Source organism: Lynx rufus, unplaced genomic scaffold (genome assembly GCF_022079265.1).
Source record: "Lynx rufus isolate CCGP_SWC_20201006 ecotype Redwood Valley unplaced genomic scaffold, mLynRuf1.p SCAF_4, whole genome shotgun sequence".
Lineage (NCBI taxonomy): Eukaryota > Metazoa > Chordata > Mammalia > Carnivora > Felidae > Lynx > Lynx rufus.
Window position 1 is genome coordinate 168725770 of NW_025814856.1, and position 19317 is coordinate 168745086.

General features: G+C 45.4%; 1 protein-coding gene across 2 annotated transcripts in view; it reads left to right on the plus strand.

Moving 5' to 3' along the window:
- UBE3C (ubiquitin protein ligase E3C) overlaps positions 1-19317 on the plus strand; it is a 121600-nt gene that overhangs the window by 16621 nt on the left and 85662 nt on the right. For both annotated transcript variants that reach the window (XM_047097399.1, XM_047097400.1), the window contains exons 2-6: positions 10151-10204; positions 13680-13754; positions 14220-14366; positions 17878-17993; positions 18399-18556. In XM_047097399.1, the coding sequence (XP_046953355.1) occupies positions 10151-10204; positions 13680-13754; positions 14220-14366; positions 17878-17993; positions 18399-18556 (550 nt within the window). The remainder of the gene's footprint in view (positions 1-10150; positions 10205-13679; positions 13755-14219; positions 14367-17877; positions 17994-18398; positions 18557-19317) is intronic.

Below are 19317 nucleotides of genomic sequence, written 5' to 3' on the forward strand. Positions count from 1 at the left end.
CGCTTAACCAGCTGAACCACCCAGGAGCCCTAGGGGTCTATTTTGATGTATAGACTCAAGCTACATTGTTATTTATTTAGGTCACCCAGTTTTTCCAGTAATAGTTATTAAATAATACACATTCTATATAGGTTTGAAATGCTACCTTTATCACATGCTGACCTTTCTTTCCATTTGACTCTCCCTGGAGACTCTCTGAATTTGACCTGCCTGATTGTGCTTTAGCCTCATTAGTGTAGGTCACTGTTTGTCCCAAAGTATGGTGTGTGATGATTTAGGTGGCACATGAAGGAACATTGTAAAAACTGAGCAGTGTTAATTTCAGTATAACTAGGGTGTCAGATCTGTGATTTCTCTGAAATGCTTGCTCACGATGAGGTCAGAGTAGGGGGTTGTCAGCCAGGTGTCAGTGTTTGGTGGCTGCAGTTTGGGAATGTGGGCATACAGAGTATGGACTATGTACACGGCCCGTGTGGCTAGTGTGCATTTCTGTCCACTGAGTCTCCCTATGCGTTGTGGTGGGGTTTATTTTTCTAGCAACCTGATGAATTTCACTTTCAGAAATCGATAGTTATTTTGCTAGTGTGAGCTACACACAGGTATTGGTAATAGCAAATTGGGGTTATGTCTGTGCCTTTATTTTTTCCCACCTGACTGCTGTGCCTGACGTGGGTTGGGGTTTTATAACAACAGAAAAATATGTCATTTTTGAAGTCTGAAGGTCAAGATTGCCTTGTAAATTAAGGCACTAAGGATAATTATGATTGTCATCATATGTCTTCATTTATAATAAGGACCACATTAGTGAGCCGCTGGAACTAGCTTTTTAGTCTCGTAAGCTTACAGCCTGCATAGGAGGAAGCACAAATCAAACAAATGATAAGATTTTTGAGACGTGGTTTCTTATGCACTGGCTGAGAGAGTGAACCTATCCCATTATGAGCCCGGTCTCCATGTAAAACCACCGTGCTCAAGCTTTATTTTGAAACCATAAGGCATACCACCCCTAAACTGTTAAACTTTGGGGGAACAAACAGGAAAGATTTCTGAACAGCCTGAAAGTAAGTGTAGAATGGGACGGTGAATTAAATTAATGAAAAGTTGAGAACGCTTCATCTGGGGTATTGTATTTAATTACAAAGGCTAAGCTGCTAATTGGCCAAAGGTATGATGAAAAGTGACTTTAGTAACAAAGCAAATAACCTCACTGTCCAGTGAGTCAGTTCGCGGATCACTTAGAGACAAGTGTGGCCAGTTTTCAGTCTCCAGGGAAGACAGAGCTGGTCTGTACACACTGAGGTGCTCACTGATGCTTTGAGATGAACACGAGCTGAATAAGTAAACAAGTCTAACGTTTGTCTAGCTCCTCTTTTAATCTTCTTAACCTTTTAAAACCCATTGATGACTTTGTGACAGACAGGAACATAGATGTGATGTGTGGTGTTGTGGAAAAGCAGAGCTGGGCCAGACGCCGTGGTGGTCCAGTAGGGGCTTTGGTCCAGCGAGGTCCCGCAGCAGAAGCTAGAGCCTCTCCTAGCCGAAGGGTGGTCTTGGCCCTTGCCCGTGTTTGAGAGGAGTACCTAACAGAGCATCCGTTCGTCACTCCTGCGTAGGGGATTTAGTCCTCTAGCTTTGTGAAGATGGGGGCAGTCATGACCAGCACCCTCTTCTCTCCATCCTGAGAGCAGAAAGGTCTCCTCTTGTCCGTCACTTCAAGAGGAGCGTCAGATCTTTGTGATGTAAACCTTTTACCTTGAGCCAGGGGAAGTACATCTTGACTGTGGGGGAAAGAATTGGGAACAACTTGAAGAAAGTACTTTGAATACCACGCGTACAGAGTTGAGTGAAGGTGTCCCTGAGCGGGGTGAGTGGGTAGGCACAAGCCCCATCCCTTTTCTAAAATCGCCCCGAGACTAGTACCAGATAAAAGGGCGCATTCAGAAGGTCGGGCCCTGGACGCTTTCTTGAAACTGAAGTTTGTTGAACCATAGCCACACCTGGTGTTCTGGTTAGGAATTCATTTTCAGAATCCAATTCTGTCAGAGAAGGGGAATAAATAACATTTGCCTGATCTAATGATGGACATGTGAGTTCGTGTTCTCTGTGGTGTTCAATATCAAAATTAAAAAATAAAATTATAGACTTATCTTCCTCTGAAGCTTTACATAGCACCTCACACTCCTTTATTGGGATGATAAACTGTTTGCTTTGAGGAACTTAGTTTCTTTTTTTTAATTTTTATCTTTTATTTATTAAAAAAATTTTTTTGATGTGTATTTATTTTTGAGAGAGAGAAAGAGAGACAGAGTACAAGCAGGGGAGGGGCAGAGAGACAGGGAGACCCAGAATCCGAAGCAGTTCCAGGCTCCGAGCTGTCAGCGCAGAGCCCGATGTGGGGCTCGAACCCACAGACGGTGAGATCGTGACCTGAGCCAAAGTCGGAGGCTCAACTGACTGAGCCCCCCAGGCGCCCCAGGAACTTAGTTTCTGATAATTGTAATCCAGTGTTTCCTTTTTAATTTAGCTGATTTGAAATGTAACAATGCAGTTTTGTTTTCATGGTGTTGAGTTTTAGGAGGAACTGGAGCTCAAGACAGCAGTACCGTAGGACTCGTGATGGCCTTGTGCCTTCGCGCTGGTGGGCCCGGTCACCTGGGTGGCGTCTGCGGGGTTCTCCACGTTTGCTGTCTGTCCCGTAGTAGTTGATAAAGTGCTTGAGGAGGTACTTTGAGATCAGGCAAATCCTGTTTTTTTCCTCAAACTTCTGCCCACTAATTTCAGCATGCCTCGGTAGCTCGTCTGCAGTGTTTACTACTGTGGTGTTTGGTGATACCTTTCCTCTCTCCTACTTTTATTAACTGCATTCTGTGAGAAGAGATTTTTCTTCTGTCTTGTTTATATATTTATTTGATTATGTAAGTATGGAGGCATGGCTGATGTATTTTACCATATGCAGTAACGTCTAAGGCCATCATCATTGCATAACCTCTCTCTAATTGTACGAGAATATTGGAAAAGCTCAGATTGAGGAGGAGAGTCCAAGATATAAAAGGTAAAGGTGGAGGAACTGTTAGAGATCGGTAGGGAGTAGGGGAAAAAATGGGAATTAACTGCAGTGTAGGACCCTGGATGGGATCCTAGAACAGGCAGAGATCTTCAGTATAAAAATTGGTAAATTTCTAATGAAATTTGTGGTTCGGTTAGTGATACTGGCCCCATGTTAATTTCCTGTTCTTGCTAATTGCAGTCTGGTTATGAAGGGGGACTAGGTGGGACTAGGGTAAGAGATCAAGGGGATTAGGGAACTCACAATATCATTTCTGCAACTTTGTCTAAAATTAGTTCAAAGTTCAAAGTTTTAAAAGTTTAAAGAATAATACTAAGTGAATAACGATGCGGATGGTATAGCTGTGCTAAAGCGTGTGACAGTGGCAGAGGAGTGTCCCTGAGACGCTGGTGTAGGTGGTGGTCTTGCTGGAGGGGGAGGGGGCTCCATGCCGGGAGTCACCTTTCTTCACTCTTCCCTCTGTCCAGGTGCGTCCAGACGTGATCCTCCCTGTGCCGTCCTCCACCTTCCAGCCTCTGTGCCTGGGTACTGTGGACGATGTGGCACGTGTGGCTGTTACTCCCCACCTTTGCCGCCTCCCCCGCCCGCCCCCACCCCCGCTTTCTGCCGTAACTGACCGTGGACTCACTGTGGTGTGGGTTACTCTGTGGCTCAGTCAGGGTTTGCTGTGGGGACGTGTTCAGACACTTGTCTCTACGGGCGGGTTTAGCGTGTCCAGAAGGGCAGCTTGGCGGTCAGAGGAGCTGGCCCGTCCACCTGAGCAGTCATACTTTCCAGATGCAGTTGGGCTCACCAACATTTGTAAGAGTGATTGATTAAGTAAGGAATGTTGATGAGATTTATAATACTTACAACATTTTGGAATTATTTGTTGACCTCCTGAGGGAGTTTAGAACATTGGAATTATTGGTTGGATTTAGGATTTGTTTGGCCACTATTCCGATTTTGGTGGCACTAAATGTTGGTAGATAGATCAGGGCCTTTCTAATACCCGCCTCAATAGATAAGTGATTTTACATTCTAGTCAACTTTAAAATCTTCCCAGTTTCAGATTTCCGAGTTGTACCTTTATTCTTTCTAAATTTAATCCTTCATTCATTCAGTTGGGCACAGTGCTAAATATCGGGATTATAAACACCAAGACACAGGCCTTGTTCTGAAGGAATTTATAATTTATTGAAGGAGAAACATACAATTAAAGTTACCTTTACTCTTTCCTCTCTGCAGGTGCATTAAGATAAAAAACATTTTTCTCTTTAAATAGACACTTTGTTTTATCTGTAAGTGATAAAACCCTGTAAATCTAGACCCTGCTAAATATTTCACGTTGTCAGGCTTGTGTGGTTAGAGCTTGGTCCGCAGGGGCGCGGCCGTGGGCTCTCCGCCTGTGTGGCTGTGGGCCCCGCAGGGCTGCTTCCTCTCCTGCCGCACGGTCCGCGCCTGCTCGTTCCCAGACTGGGGCCCAACGGGTACCTCCCTGTGCTCGGATCATTCCTTACTTGCGGCTGGAACTGATGGAGTTCAAGTTTTACTCTCTGATCTTCTGCTCGGAGGGCTGACAGTGCACTCCTCCCCAGACCAACTGTGCCCACGCCAGCGCTCAGTGGCTAGCGCTCCGTGGCACGGCGTGTTGAATGGTGACCTGCCCATGGCGGAGGCCGCGTCCTTGTGGGTGACACCCACGTTGCCTCCGTGGTTTTGACTAGCGCAGATAGTCGCGTGCTCCGTGCCCTTCCATGAGCGTCTTCTGCGCCGAGGCCGTCGTCGCCTCGGCGAGCTCCCGGCGGATGGTGTGGAGGAACGGGAATGACGGTGGCCTCCGAGGGGGAGCTTCGTGGGCGAGAGGACGTTTAAGCGGAGTCTCACCCGAGACGAGCGCGGCTTGGGTGCGTGCTGGGGTCAGGAGGGAAGTGGGGCCGCCCTGGGCAGAAGGGAGCAGGGCTTGAGGCCTAGGGATCGTGGGAGAGATGCGCTTGAGGCAGCACCAGGAGATGGCCCACGAGGAGCCGGGAGAAGAAGTGTTTTAGCCATGATACCCCCATGCTAAGGCTGTGTTTGAACTTGATCCCTCAGAGGACATTGGTGGTTGTCAGACTAGGTTCTCTGATAGGATGACTAACACGAAATAGAAAATAAGGGCAGTGTAGTAACGCTTTACATAAATTTGGTTAATTTAAATGAGCATTGAGAAGAGATGCTTGCTTGCTTGCTTGCTTTTTCTTTTTTAGTGTTTATTTCTGAGAGACAGTGCGAGCCAGGGAGGGGCAGAGAGAGGGAGACACAGAATCTGAAGCAGGTTCAGGCTCCAAGCTGTCAGCACACCGCCCGACGTGGGGCTCGAACTCACAAACCGTGGGATCATGACCTGAGCCAAAGTCGGACGCTTAACCGACTGAGCCGCCCAGGCGCCCCGAGAAGAGATGATTCTTATGTTTGACCTTCAGTGATCTTTTAGGAAACGATTGAGAATAGGTTGCAGTTTTTTGTTGGCTTTAAAGGGCTGGCAGCCTGATGTGACGTGATCCAGAAGGAGTCACAGGGGTCTCAGCTGAACTGTTGCTTTTGTTACCTGCTAACTCACGAGGCGCACCCCCGTCTCCGTGGCCCTGAATTGCGAGGGTGTCATCGCCTCCCTCCCATCCCTGCTGCCGTGGTGTGGGCTCCGCAGCCAGAGCTGGAGCCCTCGGGCCCATCCTCGGCCCGGAGCGGACTCTCCCACGGTCATCGCTGAGTGCGGTTCATCCCGGCTCAGCTGTCTCGTGCGCTGTCCCTCCGCCCGCACGGTTTCCCATCTCGTCGTCCTGCTCAACACCTCCTCCTAGGTTGCCTCTCAGATTTGCCGTTTCTTAGCGGTCCCTCAGTGGCTGAGGCAGAGCATCCCTCTTTCCCCGCGCTTGGACCCTGTTTGTACCTCGGTGCACGGGGGTGGACTGTCCGCCTTGTTCAGGGTTACTGCTGAGTAACGGTGTCTGGCACACAGCGCGTCCTCAGTAAGCAGGCTTCTTTGTCCTCCCGCCGCACTGTGAGCTCCTGGGGAGCAGGTGCCGTACTTACTTTGAAAATATCTAGGGCCTAGCATGATACACGGTTCGCTGAGTACCTGCTGAGTGAGTAGATATTCCTCCTGTGCCTCATTTGAATGTCTTTTGAATGGGGACCACGCGGAGCGGCTCTGGCCCTGATCCGGAAGTTGGTTACTGTTCAGGGGCCGCATAGGGATGATCTACGTAATTTATAGACATCGATTGTGTGGTCTGTCGCCCTTTCCTTTGTGCTGGGCCGGCTTTTTACGGCAGCCTCTGTGTCCTGCTCTGATTACTTAGTTCACCTTTTCTAGACATTCTGTATCCTGTGCTCTGAACTCTGAACTTCTGAACTCTGTCAGATTTTGGTGATTAAGACTTTTTTCTGTGGCCTCCTTCTCCCCATCAGCCTCCTTTCTGGTATATCTTCCAAATTACTTATGTCTTATGAAGACAAAGAATTTTTTTGATTTCTCAAAATGTAAAATAATAATGTTCTTTTTTGAAGTAAATGGTCTACTGCTTAGTGGGTTAATAAGTTCTAGCCCACCCGTGTTCAGGTCCTGGACCTTCCACTTTCACACCGCGACGAGGGAAGCCCTCCGTCCATGTTGGCCTCTGCGTGTTGCACCCGTGTCCTCCCCTCGTCCCTCCTGTGTAGGGCACGGTGCTTGGGTGTAGACAAATCAGTGCTGGTGGCAGCCAGTGCTGTTCTTAGAGTTGACTTTGTGGTGTGCCTGACTTGATGTGCGAGTTTGGCTGACCCCTCCCTGTAGCCCCTTTTCTTTTTCCTGCAGGATATTTCAGGAGCATGAGTATTCTCTGAAAGTCCTTTTCAGTTTCCAAAGTACAATTTTATTGTTGAAGTTACATATCAGGCTTTGGTGTGTGTCTGTATATCCAGTGTTTTGGATTGCTTGCTATACTTCCTTTATTCTTTTTAAATGAATTGTCTTTTGAGTAGGAGACTGTATGGCCCCTGAGCACAGGTAGGAGGAGTGACCTTCATGTTTATACGATGTCCCGTGTCCAGGGAATTTGACTTACAGGCCATGAGAAGTTAAGAATACTCAACCGTCAACACGGCCAGCACTGTCTCTTGTGCTTGTGTGGCGCCTCCCACATCATAAGCTTCAGACTTAAATAGAATTTGTAACAAATTCTAGTATTGAGTTAGAATCTAGTTGTGTGTTTTGATAGCTAGCACCTGTTTTGATTTCGAAGCTATCGATGCCTCGGTACCGTGTTGCTGGAACCCAAAAGTGCTTTTCAGCTGGTGTGCTCACTGAGTCTTTTAGACTGCTTTGTTCTACTTAAAGGAAGTGCTCATCAGTCATCTCGTAAGCATTTGTTGGATACATACGCACGCCGGATGTGGAAGTAAATGAGAGCAGCAAGGTGGAGGGAACCATGAAGTCCTGGAGCCCGCGGTACCGGGCTTTGGGGTTAGTGAGGATGATGAGCTCGTTTGTGTGGGCAAGTAAATCTGGTGCCTGTTTCGCCAGCGTGGACCATTTTGGCTTGTTTAATTTCAGACATGAAATATGTTTTTTCATAGTTGTACCAAGGTATACCATTTTAAGAAATCTCAGCTCTTTAGCTATAACCAAATAATGAACATATATTAAATCTGGACAAATGGAGATAGAAGGAAAAGAAATTATGGACACAGGGATAATGGCTAGAAATTGGTCTATATTATTCTCTAGAAGCTGTCCATAATTCTGAGCATCATAACTTTGCACTTTTTACTATATAGAGTTTCCATTCTCCCTACTCCTTTTAATTAAAATTTAAAACAAAATATTTTTCTGACTTTGAACATGTGGTAGATAAAGGCTTTTTATTTGAAATTCAAGAAATGAAATTTTCTTTTTAAAAAAATTTTTTAAGGTTTATTTTGAGAGAGAGTATATGTGCACGCGTGTGCATGAGCAGGGGAGGGGCAGAGAGAGGGAGAGAGAGAATCCCAAGCAGGCTCCGCACTGTCAGCACAGAGCCTGACGCAGGGCTTGAACCCACAAACTGAGATCATGACCTGAGCTGAGATCAAGAGTGGATGCTTAACCGACTGAGCCACTGAGGCACCCCAAGAAATGAAATTTTCTATAGTGGAAAATGGAGGATTTCTTTTCTTTCTTTAATGTTTATTTATTTATTTTTTTTTTTAATTTTTTTTTTCAACGTTTATTTATTTTGGGACAGAGAGAGACAGAGCATGAATGGGGGAGGGGCAGAGAGAGAGGGAGACACAGAATCGGAAACAGGCTCCAGGCTCCGAGCCATCAGCCCAGAGCCCGACGCGGGGCTCGAACTCACGGACCGCGAGATCGTGACCTGGCTGAAGTCGGACGCTTAACCGACTGCGCCACCCAGGCGCCCCTAATGTTTATTTATTTTTGAGAGACTCAGATAGAGACAGAGCATGAGTGGTGTAGGGGCAGAGAGAGAGAGGAAGACACAGAATCTGAAGCAGGCTCCAGTTCTGAGCTGTCCGCACAGAGCCCGACCCGGGGCTCAAACCCACGAACCATAAAGTCGTGACCTGAGCCGAAGTCGGACACTTAACCGACTGAGCCACCCAGGCACCACTGTCCCCCCCCCCCCTTTTTTTGAGTAAGCTCTACTCCCTGTGTGGGGCTTGAATTCATGACCCCAAGATCAAGAGTCACATGCATGGCCTACTGACTGAGCCAGCCAGGTGCCCTGGATTTATTTCTTTGGTTTCAGTTTTGTCGGTGAGAAATTTTTCATTCTGCACACTGTTGATTCACATATCAATGTATAATTTTTTTAATGTTTGTTTATTTTTGGGAGGGAGAGAGAGAGAGCACGTGCACACACGGGCAGGGGAAGGGTAGAGAGAGGGGGACAGAGGATCCAAAGTGAGCTCTGCACTGACAGCAGAGAGCTGAGGGGGGGTGGGGGCGGGGGTGGAGGGGTGGGGCTCAAACTCCTGAACCAGGAGATCATGACATGAGCCGAAGTCGGACACAACCGACTTGGCCACCCAGGTGCCCCTCTCAATGTATAATTTTAAATTGGCTTAATTACTGGGGCGCCTGGGTGGCTCAGTCGGTTGAGCGTCCGACTTCAGCTCAGGTCATGATCTCGCGGTCCGTGAGTTCTAGCCCTACGTCGGGCTCTGTGCTGACAGCTCGGAGCCCGGAGCCTGTTTCGGATTCTGTGTCTCCCTCTCTCTCTGCCCCTCCCCTGCTCATGCTCTGTCTCTCTCTGTCTCAAAAATAAATAAAAACATTAAAAAAATTTTTAATTGGCTTAATTACTTGCCTTCTGACACTATTTTGATGGTGTGTTTGTTTTTGTTAAGAAATTTATTTATTTTTGTAATGATTCATATATAATGTCTTGGACTGTTAGTTTTAGTTTGAATTACATTTGTAAAAATAAAATGCCCATTCACTGTAAACTGGAACACTTCAGGGGAGAGGAGAGTTGTCTTTATGTATTTTTATTTTATTAGGAATGTTTAACTTTCCCATTGATTGCTTTGGTTCCTTCTACATACCGAGTAATTTTGTTCAAAATTTAGTTTTACTTATGATGAAAAAAGATTTTTTTTTAACATTCAGTAACAGTACAGAAATTGTTTTATCAAAATTTTTATTGAGATAATTGTACATTCATGTACAGCTGTTAGGAATAATACAGAAAGCTCTCTTGTTTGCATTGCCTGATTTCCCCTGGGAGTTATATTTTGCAAAACTAGTGTGATAATCACAACCAGGATATTGACATTGATATAATGCATTGACATTATTCAGATATTTCTGGTTTCACTTGAAGTCTCTTGTGTGTGTAAAGAAATCAGAGTTTATTCCTGGAAAACTACTGTTAGTTAAAATACTAACTTTAATTAGATCTGTCATCTGGCGGGAGGGAACCATTTAACCTCGTGTGCTCAGATTTCTCATTAAGTCAGAATGTTTGTATGATGCTTAGAATCCCTTTTGGGTCAAAACATTCTATAATTTTTGTATGAGAGCATTTTAGAATTTGAAATTATAACCTTCTTTCTCTTTTCTCTTTTTGTGTTTAGGAAGAAAAGGCTTCTCTTTTACATCGTACTCAGGAAGAAAGAAGAAAGAGAGAGGTAAAAACAGTTTTATAATAGTCTCTTTAGATAAACATTTTTCCATAGCATTTAAATAAGGGTTGATTTTGCTGTTATATATATGCATGGTATGCATATGCATATATACATATTTTTACATCTATGAAACTTTAGAAACATTTCTGGATTTTTTGGATTTTATAATAAGTAATTTATTCTGGAACCACTGTGGAAAAGATGGACTGCAAGGGCAGTTTCCAGAATACAGGGGGAAGACAGGCTTTTATAAAGTTCAGTTGCTTGCTTGTGATATGGTTTCCAGAAGATCTGGAAAGACTTAGTATATAACGCTCATCTTTTGCCAAGCAGAAGAAGCAAACTCACTGTGAAGGCAGTTACCATAACTCTTTGTGAACAAGTAAAATAGATGAAAGGAGCTGTGACATTTGTTGTTTTATTCTTTCTCTTTTTAAATATCTGTTTATTTATTTTGAGAGAGAGTGCACACACATGCGCACATTGTGGAGGAAGGGCAGAGGGAGGGAGAGAGGATGATCCCAGGCAGCCTCCGTGCTGTCAGCGCAGAACCCGACACGGGGCCCGGTCCCACGACCCCCGAGGTCATGACCTCATGACACCAAGAGTCAGATGCTTAACTGGCTGAGCCACCTAGGCGCCCGTTTTATTCTTTATTTTACATTTCATCTTTCTGGTGACAGTGGCTTTATTTTATTGATTAATCGGCAATTATGGTATTTTAGGCCTATTTTTCTAGATTTTTATTTTGTTTTCTAATAATTCATTTGTTCCTTTAAGAAATACTAATTGAGAGCTTGTTACATTCCAGGGACTGCTCTGCCTACAGGGGACACAGATAGTAAATAAGACCATGTTCTGGGCGCTTGGGATTCTCTCCCTCTCTCTGTCCCTCCCCCGCTCATCATGCACTTGCACACTTTCTTCTCTCTCTCAAAAAAAAAAAAAAAAAAAAAAAGCTTAAAAAGGGCAGATAATGTTCTTGTGTGGTTATAGAACACAGAGATTCACCAAGCTATTGAGACGGTGCTAAGTGCTGTGAGTGAGGTAGAGTGAGGTGATAATAACTGGGAAGGCCTGCTTTCGGGTAGGGCATTCAGGGAAGGACTCTCCGAGCTGGGTAGAGAGTTGAGCAGGATTCCTGAAGGAGGAAAAAGAAGCTCCTGTGGAAAGCTGGAGGAAGAACTTTCTTGGTGCAGGAAGCAGCAAATATGGAGACTTTCAGGCGGGGTTTCTCACCCTCAGCACTGTTGACATCTTGGACTCATTAATTCTTTGTTGTGGGGCTTTATCCTGTACATCGAGGGGTGTGTAGCAGCCTCCCGGGCCTCTGTTCTACCCACTAGATGCCACAACACTCCCTCCCTCTGGTTGAGATAACCAAAAATGTCTCCAGAAGTTACCAAATGTGGTAAAATTGCTCACAGTTGAAAATGACCATTTATTGGTTAATGTCTTTTATCTTTTCTGGAAAACTCTCAGCTCTCATCTCTTCCAATAGTGTTTTAGCTCCATTCTTCCTCTCCTCTTCTTGGACTCAGATTACTTATGTATTTGACCTTGGCCTTATCCCGTACTTTTCTGTATATTTATCCTTTTGAATATTTCGGCTTTGGTTTGGGTATTTCTTCTGACCTAACTTGTAATTTACAGATTATCTCTTTACCAGTGTCTGATTGTCACATAATATCCATTAACCTGTGGATCAGATTTTTATTTTAGTTGTAGAATTTTCTTTGATTCTTTTAATTTTATGAACATTTTAATTTTAATTGTCTTTTAATTTCGTGAATATAACTGTAGATTATTAAAGATAGTTTTTAAGCTCCAGTATTTGGATCACCTGTGGGTTTGTTGTTTGTCCTCTTGATTTTTAGTTCTTGTCTTTTGCCCGATGGTTTTGGTTGAATACTGACATTCTGTATTCCAAAATGAAGAGAGATCTACAGGCTCTCGATGATGATCTCTTCTTTCTGGAAAGCATTGCATTTGATTTTGGCCGGCAGTAGGGAGAGGGATGGGTCGCCTTTAAATAATACAGAGTCGAGCTGATCTGCAGCTGGTCTTCAGTCCTTGTCAGGATCCATCTGTTTCCAGTCCAGCTGAGATGCAGCCGTTGGGTCCCGGTCCCAGCCAGGACACTGGGATGTCACCGAGACTTCCTCCTCAGTGAACAACCGAATGCATAAAAATAGTTAGAAAACTGCTGGGGCAGGATATGGGTCTTTAGTTAGGTGCTCTTAGAATCATCGTAGTAGTGAATAGAGTCCCAAACTAGGTTTAAGCTCAGGGCTTCCTTCGCTGTAACCACTTGAAGCTCAGAAAGCACGCTTGCGCGACCTGATTGGTCTTCTGGGTGAGTGTGTGTGTGCCTTTCAGGCCTGGCAGGTGGCGCTCACCTGCCAGGTGGCATAGCATGAGACAGTGTCATGTGGTAAGATGGGCACAACTTGTAGTGTCACGCCTGAGTGTGAGTCCTGACTCCCTTAGGTCTTTCGGCACCGGTGTCTTTATGGAAATTTCAGCTTCTGCATCATGAAACCGGGAGTGACGTTCATCTAGGGTTGTCAGGCGTCTCGGGGTTGGCGCGTCGCAGACTTTCAAGCGGTGGTGGCTACGTTGCTTGCGATGACGATGTGAAAAAAAAATTGTTTTGCTAGGTCACTGGAAATTTTCAAGACAGTCTTAGGTCAGTCAAAACTAGAGTTTCCGCTTTGAAATGAGAAAGTGACTTTTAAAATTGATGTTCGTGTCGTCCGTTTTCCTTCCTGTATTGAAAACCGCGGTTGTTGTTGGAGGTCTCACTGCGCTGGGAGGAGTGGAAGGTGGTGTCGCCATTTTGGCAAACAGTCCGGTAGCTCCTCACGTGCTAGTCCTGCTCGTGGGCGTGCACCCAAGAGAAACGTAACCGTGTCCACGCGAAACTTTGACACGAGTGTGTGCGGCAGCGATGTTCGCAGCAGCCCAGAGTGGGAACCGCCCGAGTGTCTATCGGGCGGTAAATGGTAAACCGTGGGACGGCCGCACAATGAAATACCGTACGTCCTGGCCGTAAAAAGTAGTGGAGAACCGACACGTGACACGACACGGCTCAGCCTTGAAAACGTCGTGCCAGGTGAACAAGGCCTGACACAAAAGGCCGCGCGTTATCTGACTCCACGATGAGAAATGTCCGGAATAGGCAATCCCGTGCAGACGGAAATTCGGTCAGTGGTTGCCGCGGACGTGGGGGGACCCGGGAGAGGGAACGAGAGACGAGCGCTAATGGGAACAGGGGGTGTGGAGTGGCTGATGAAAGTATTCTCAAATTAGATGGTGGTGGTAGTTGAACCTTGAAGATATTGAAGGCTGGTAAGCGGTACGCTTGAAAGATTGAATTTTGTGGTATGTAAATTCTGCAGTTGTTTTTTTTTAAGTCTTTACTAGCTAAATGTCAATTCACTCCGACCAATTGTTCCTTCCTCCCTTCATCATGCAGGAGGAAAGGCGAAGGTTGAAAAATGCAATAATCATACAGTCATTTATCCGAGGCTATCGAGACCGGAAACAGCAAGTAAGTTTGCTTTCAAGCTGAGAAAGAATTGGAAAGGCTTGCCGGAGTTTGTTTCAGATAGGGCCTCGGAGTCTTAGAAGTGGAATCGTTTTGCGGGGATTTTAGTACACCTGTTTCATGACAGTTAATGTTGATAATAGCGTTTTCCCCAGAAATTAACCGTATTCGTTTATATTTACGTAAAGATTTACGGATAGGGGAGTTTTGAGGTGATTTTTAAATAGTAAAAATAGAAACACGGGCTGCAGCTCAAGATCAAAGCGGAAGGAGGCGGCGGAAGACCATTTTAGGGGAGCGGAGGGTTTTTATTCCAATCCAGGTTTTCTGGGTTTCATTTCCCCTTTTCCCAAGAGCTGCCCCGTCACGGCCCCCTCACTGCGCCCCCGCCGTGCAGACCCCAGGGCGCATGTGGACCGCGCCGCCCGCCCGCCCGTCACGCCCGTGTGTGGTTTGTCTCGTCTCCAGCACTCCATCCAGAGAAGCGCCTTTGACCGCTACGCCAGCGCCTCGCAGTCCGGTGGCACTTTCTCCATTGCCAGTGGTCCCAACCTTACCCTTTTGGTGAGGCGGCTTCTGTTTTTCTACAAACAGAACGAAGACTCAAAACGTTTGGTGAGTGTTAACTGTGTTCTCACTTATCCTTATTTATGGATTTTCCGGTGTTCTTTTTAATGGGGCCAGATAACCCTGCAAAGGCATACGTCTTTCTGAACTTCCCTCAGCCCGCCACGATAGGTCATCTTTGTGGTGTTGCGTTTCACCTCTTAGAGAGCGATAGAAATTTTCAGTAGTTTTTTTCATTTTTTTATTATGGAAAATGTCAAATATAAGAAAAAGTAGAATAATCTGGTGAGCCATCCTCCACGTACCCATTACTCAGCGTTGGTAGTCAGCAACACCTGTCTCACCCAGAGCCCCACGTACCTGTGCCTTCAGTCACTCTTGTGATGCGCACCTAAATATCATAGCATGTTATCTGTAAATATTTTAAAGTGTATTTATTGGGGGGGCGGGAGGGGCAGAGAGAGAGGGAGAGAGAATCCTAAGCAGGCTCCGTGCTGTCAGTGTGGAGCCAGACGCCAGGCTTGACTTCACAGATGGTGAGATCATGACCTGAACCTAAATCAGGAGTCCCAGACACTTAATGCACTGAGCCACCAGGTGCCCCTGTAAATACTTTAATATGAACCTGTGACCTACAGGGCCTTGCTCTTAAAACATTCAGAGGGCTACTGGAGGGGTTGTGGGAGGGGGGATGGGCTAAATGGGGAAGGGGCATTAAGGAATCTACTCCTGAAATCATTGTTACACTATATGCTAATTTGGATGTAAATTTAAAAAAAAAATTTAATTAAAAAAAATTTAAAAAAACAAAATAAAGTTAATTTCTAAAAAACAAATTCAGAATATAATTGTAGTACTTTGAAATTTTATAGGCTTCTGATGTAATCAGTGATGAGGAACAGTGTTGAAAAATACCTATGGATGCATAGATGAATAAACTTTTAAAAAATGTAACTTGTTACTGTGTCGTCTCTCAGGAAATATTAAGAGATTTCTGTCTACTCGTTCGGTTAGATACGTATTTATTCTCGGAAATTCTTGTTTACTTGTAATAAAAATTTCAGATTATATTAAACGAGGTACACAATGAAAAGTCAGTCTTCCACGCCCCAACCATACATACTAGAAAATCCCCAGAGGAAATGTAAATACAGAGGACAAAGGGACACTTTATTGTGGATCTGGTGTTTGGTTTTAATTTTCTTTAATTATTCTGGAGTTAATAATTGCCTCACTTTTGTTTAATTTTCTTGGGGTCTCTTGATAAAGTCGTCTTCCACTTTTGACAGGACTATGATGCTTCTCAGTGTAATTTTCCGTGACTGAAGATGTCAGATAGTCTGATGCTTTGTTTTCCCCGGAGCTATTCTTGGATTTCCGAAACCTTTGCACCAGTTTGGATCCTTTGCCTCTCATTATCTTGGGAAAGTCACTCGCTTTGCTTCAGTTTTGGATCCTCCTTCCTGATTCCATTATCTTTTTGCTTTCTTGGTTTACTCCCTTCATATCCTCAGTTGACTTCCCGAGAAAGGGTGAATAAGGTGTTTTTAAAACTTGACGCATCTGCGTTTAGGAAATAGTAACAATGTTAGGCAAAGTAAGTGTTTAAAGTAGTGATAGTACAGCCTTTCGGATGCCGTTGGTACATTTGTCAGGGTTGTAAAATACAGTATCCGAACGCAGTCCAGAGTGTTTACGTGTCACTACTGCTTTGGGCTTTCTTATTTCGTAGGCAACTTGAATCATAATTACTTGATTAATATATTTGCACCTTAGTCTTGAAGTTTCTATAATTGCCCTTTAGATTTTTCTAATGTTTAGTTACAGTACATGCTATTTTATTTGCTACTAGACGGCACATAATTGAGAATGAACTGCATGTCAGATTGGCAGAAAGTCTTGTATCCTATTAGTTCCTGAGAAAAGACGGACAGGTTAGCTCCAGACACCTCGTGAAGAAAGCTTGTGTGTAGGCAAGTTCATACTTGGAATGGGTCACAGAAATGATTTTCCCGAAACTTAGGACACGCTCTTGTTTTATAAACGCTTTTGCGGGGCGCCTGCCTGGGTGGCTTAGTCGGTGAAGCGTCCGACTTCAGCTCGGGTCGTGATCTCGCGGTTTGTGAGTCCGAGCCGCATGTCGGGCTATCTGCTCTCAGCACGGAGCCCGCTTCGGATCCTCTGTCCCCCTCTCTTTCTGTCCCTCCCCCACTTGCATGTTCTCTCTCTCTCTCTCTCAAAACTGAACATTAAAAAAAAAAAAATGCTTTTGGGCGCCTGGGTGGCTCAGTCGGTTAAGCGCCCGACTTCAGCTCAGGTCACGATCTCGCGGTCCGTGAGTTCGAGCCCCGCGTCGGGCTCTGGGCTGATGGCTCAGAGCCTGGAGCCTGTTTCAGATTCTGTGTCTCCCTCTCTCTCTGACCCTCCCCCGTTCATGCTCTGTCTCTCTCTGTCCCAAAAATAAATAAACGTTAAAAAAAAATTAAAAAAAAAAAGCTTTTGCATGAATATTTTGTCTGATAACAATTTTATATGAAATAAGTGTTCCTGTCAGAGGAGAAACGCCTTAAAGATAACAGGCAGAGGGAAGGTTATGTGGCACATTGATAAGTAGCCACATTTAAGAAGCCGTCTTAATTTTAACTCGTTCTAATGGGTCTCATGAAGTGAACAAAAAACAGTTTTACGAAAATGTGGCAGAGAAAGTAGAAGAGGTTCCTTGTTAAGTCCTGAGTTTTCGAAATCATTTCTGGTAGCCACGCCCATAGTAGGTAGGCCTCCGGGGTGCAAGTCAGACAGAAATCCAACTCAGCATCCGCGGAGTTCACTGACCAGTCGTTGTGTCCAGGAGACTGGGCAGTTCTGGCCACATCCCTGACTTTTTTTTCCCCCCAGATCTACTGAGGTATAGTTGACAAGTAAAGCTGTAGGATAGTTAAAGGGTACACCATGATGATTGGACGAGTGTCGACATTGTGAAAGGATCTCTCCCTTCTCCATTGCCTGGCATCCTACATGGAATAGTGGGGCCCTGTGATTGCCTTTCCTACCCAAATTTCATGGACTTAGGGAAGGGGAATATCCAAAAGGAAAGGATGCTGGAGAGACAGAGGCAAAAAGTAAAAAGAAGAAACTGATATCCTTATGTACATTATGATTAATACTATAGTTCTCATTTATTTTTCACTGTGGATTGCTGATTGTTGCAAATGAACTGTTGTTATTTCAGATTCAGATGAGTCTTTTTGTTAATGTTTGTTGATTCATTTTTTGAGAGAGAGAGAGGGAGACACAGAATCCGAAGCAGGCTCCAGGCTCTGAGCCGTCAGCACAGAGCCCGACGTGCGACTCGCACTCACGAACCTTGAGGTTGTGACCTGAGCCGAAGTCGGGTGCTCAACCGACTGAGCTGCCCAGGCGCCCCTAGAAGATTTACTTTTTATCATGTTTGATTAAGTATCTCCTTAGCAATTCAGGAAATTTGGAGTGTTATGCAATGCAGTAAACAGTGAGCTTTTATGGATTGAGAGTGACCTATACATATGTTTTGCTGTTTCAGATATGGATGTATCAGAACTTAATTAAACACAGCTCTCTGTTTGTCCAGCAGTTGGATGGATCTGAGAGACTTACATGCTTATTTCAAATAAAGAGATTGATGAGCCTCTGCTGCAGGTAAATCCCATCTAGTCAGCTCCTTGCTACAGGTGTGCCATGTCTTGAAGGCGTCTTTGAAGACGATAGGCACTGGGAGAGATCCAGGCATTGTAAGAATCCTACCCGATGCTTGCGATCGTTGATTTTTTTCGTCTGTTTCTCCCTTTGTGATTGTGCATTTTTCCTCTCCGTGAACCCAATGCCGCCATGCTGTTTGGCCCATAATAAGCACTGCAAAAAAATGTGAGTGACAGAACGTGTGATTATTTTCCTGTCTACCTTTGAGTCCTGCCTCTGTTCAGAGACACGCGCTAGCAGAGCAGAGTGGTTCGGGCCTTACTGTAGTGAGCGAGAATAATTGAAGGGGGCTCAGGGTGACAGTCGCCATCCAGTACACGCGTGAAGACTTTTTCTTTTTTACAGGTTATTGCAGAACTGTAACGACGACAGTTTGAATGTTGCACTTCCAATGAGAATGCTCGAGGTGTTTTCGTCTGAGAATACTTACTTGCCTGTTTTACGAGACGCCAGCTACGTGGTGTCCATAATTGAACAGATTTTGCACTACATGATTCAAAATGGTAAGTAGCAGCTAGGCTCAGGGCTGTGGGCTGGCGTTACCGTGCGAGTGCACACGGTGGGGTACTCTGTGAGGCTTGCGCACGGGCTCTAGACCCCCACATGGGACGGACCGGGCGCCGTGCCCTACCGGGGGTGTGCACCGCTGAGGGGTGTGTGCCCGATTTGTCCTGGGCTCCACCCGCCCCGAACACCTGGATGTGCCCACTGGATATGTAAAGCAGGCTTTACACTTGCCTGCTGCTTGAAAATGAAGCAAACGGACGCAGGCTGTCGGAATCCTCTCCGGGTCCTCCCACAGCCGGTCCTCCCGCGTCCTGAGCTGGTAGGAGCGGCGGTGCCGCGAGTCCGTGAGCTCTGGCAGCGGGAAGCCTGTCTCAGGAAAAAGCACACTTTGTCTTCATGTCAGTTCAGTGGAGGAGAGTTAAAGATACTTCGTTGGTTTGGATTTTCTTACTGACCGGTGTGAGAGCTTTTATGCCCCGACACCCTTCTGAACGTGCCTGTCACGTGACATATAATGACCTGGGTCTGAAATTCTTGCGCAGACACATCAGTGACTCTGTTTCGGAGAAAGACTATGAAACAGCCATGGTTTCTAAAGCTTTTATGACAAATGAAGCGGGGTGTGAAACACACATTTAAAAATCTGGTTCCCAGTGTTCTCACAGGTCAAACCCTTCAGGGTGTGGACTTCAGAGGTTTTAGTGGTAGGAGGAGCTATAGGTGATTCTGGAATGCAGTAGTCACTGATGAAAACATA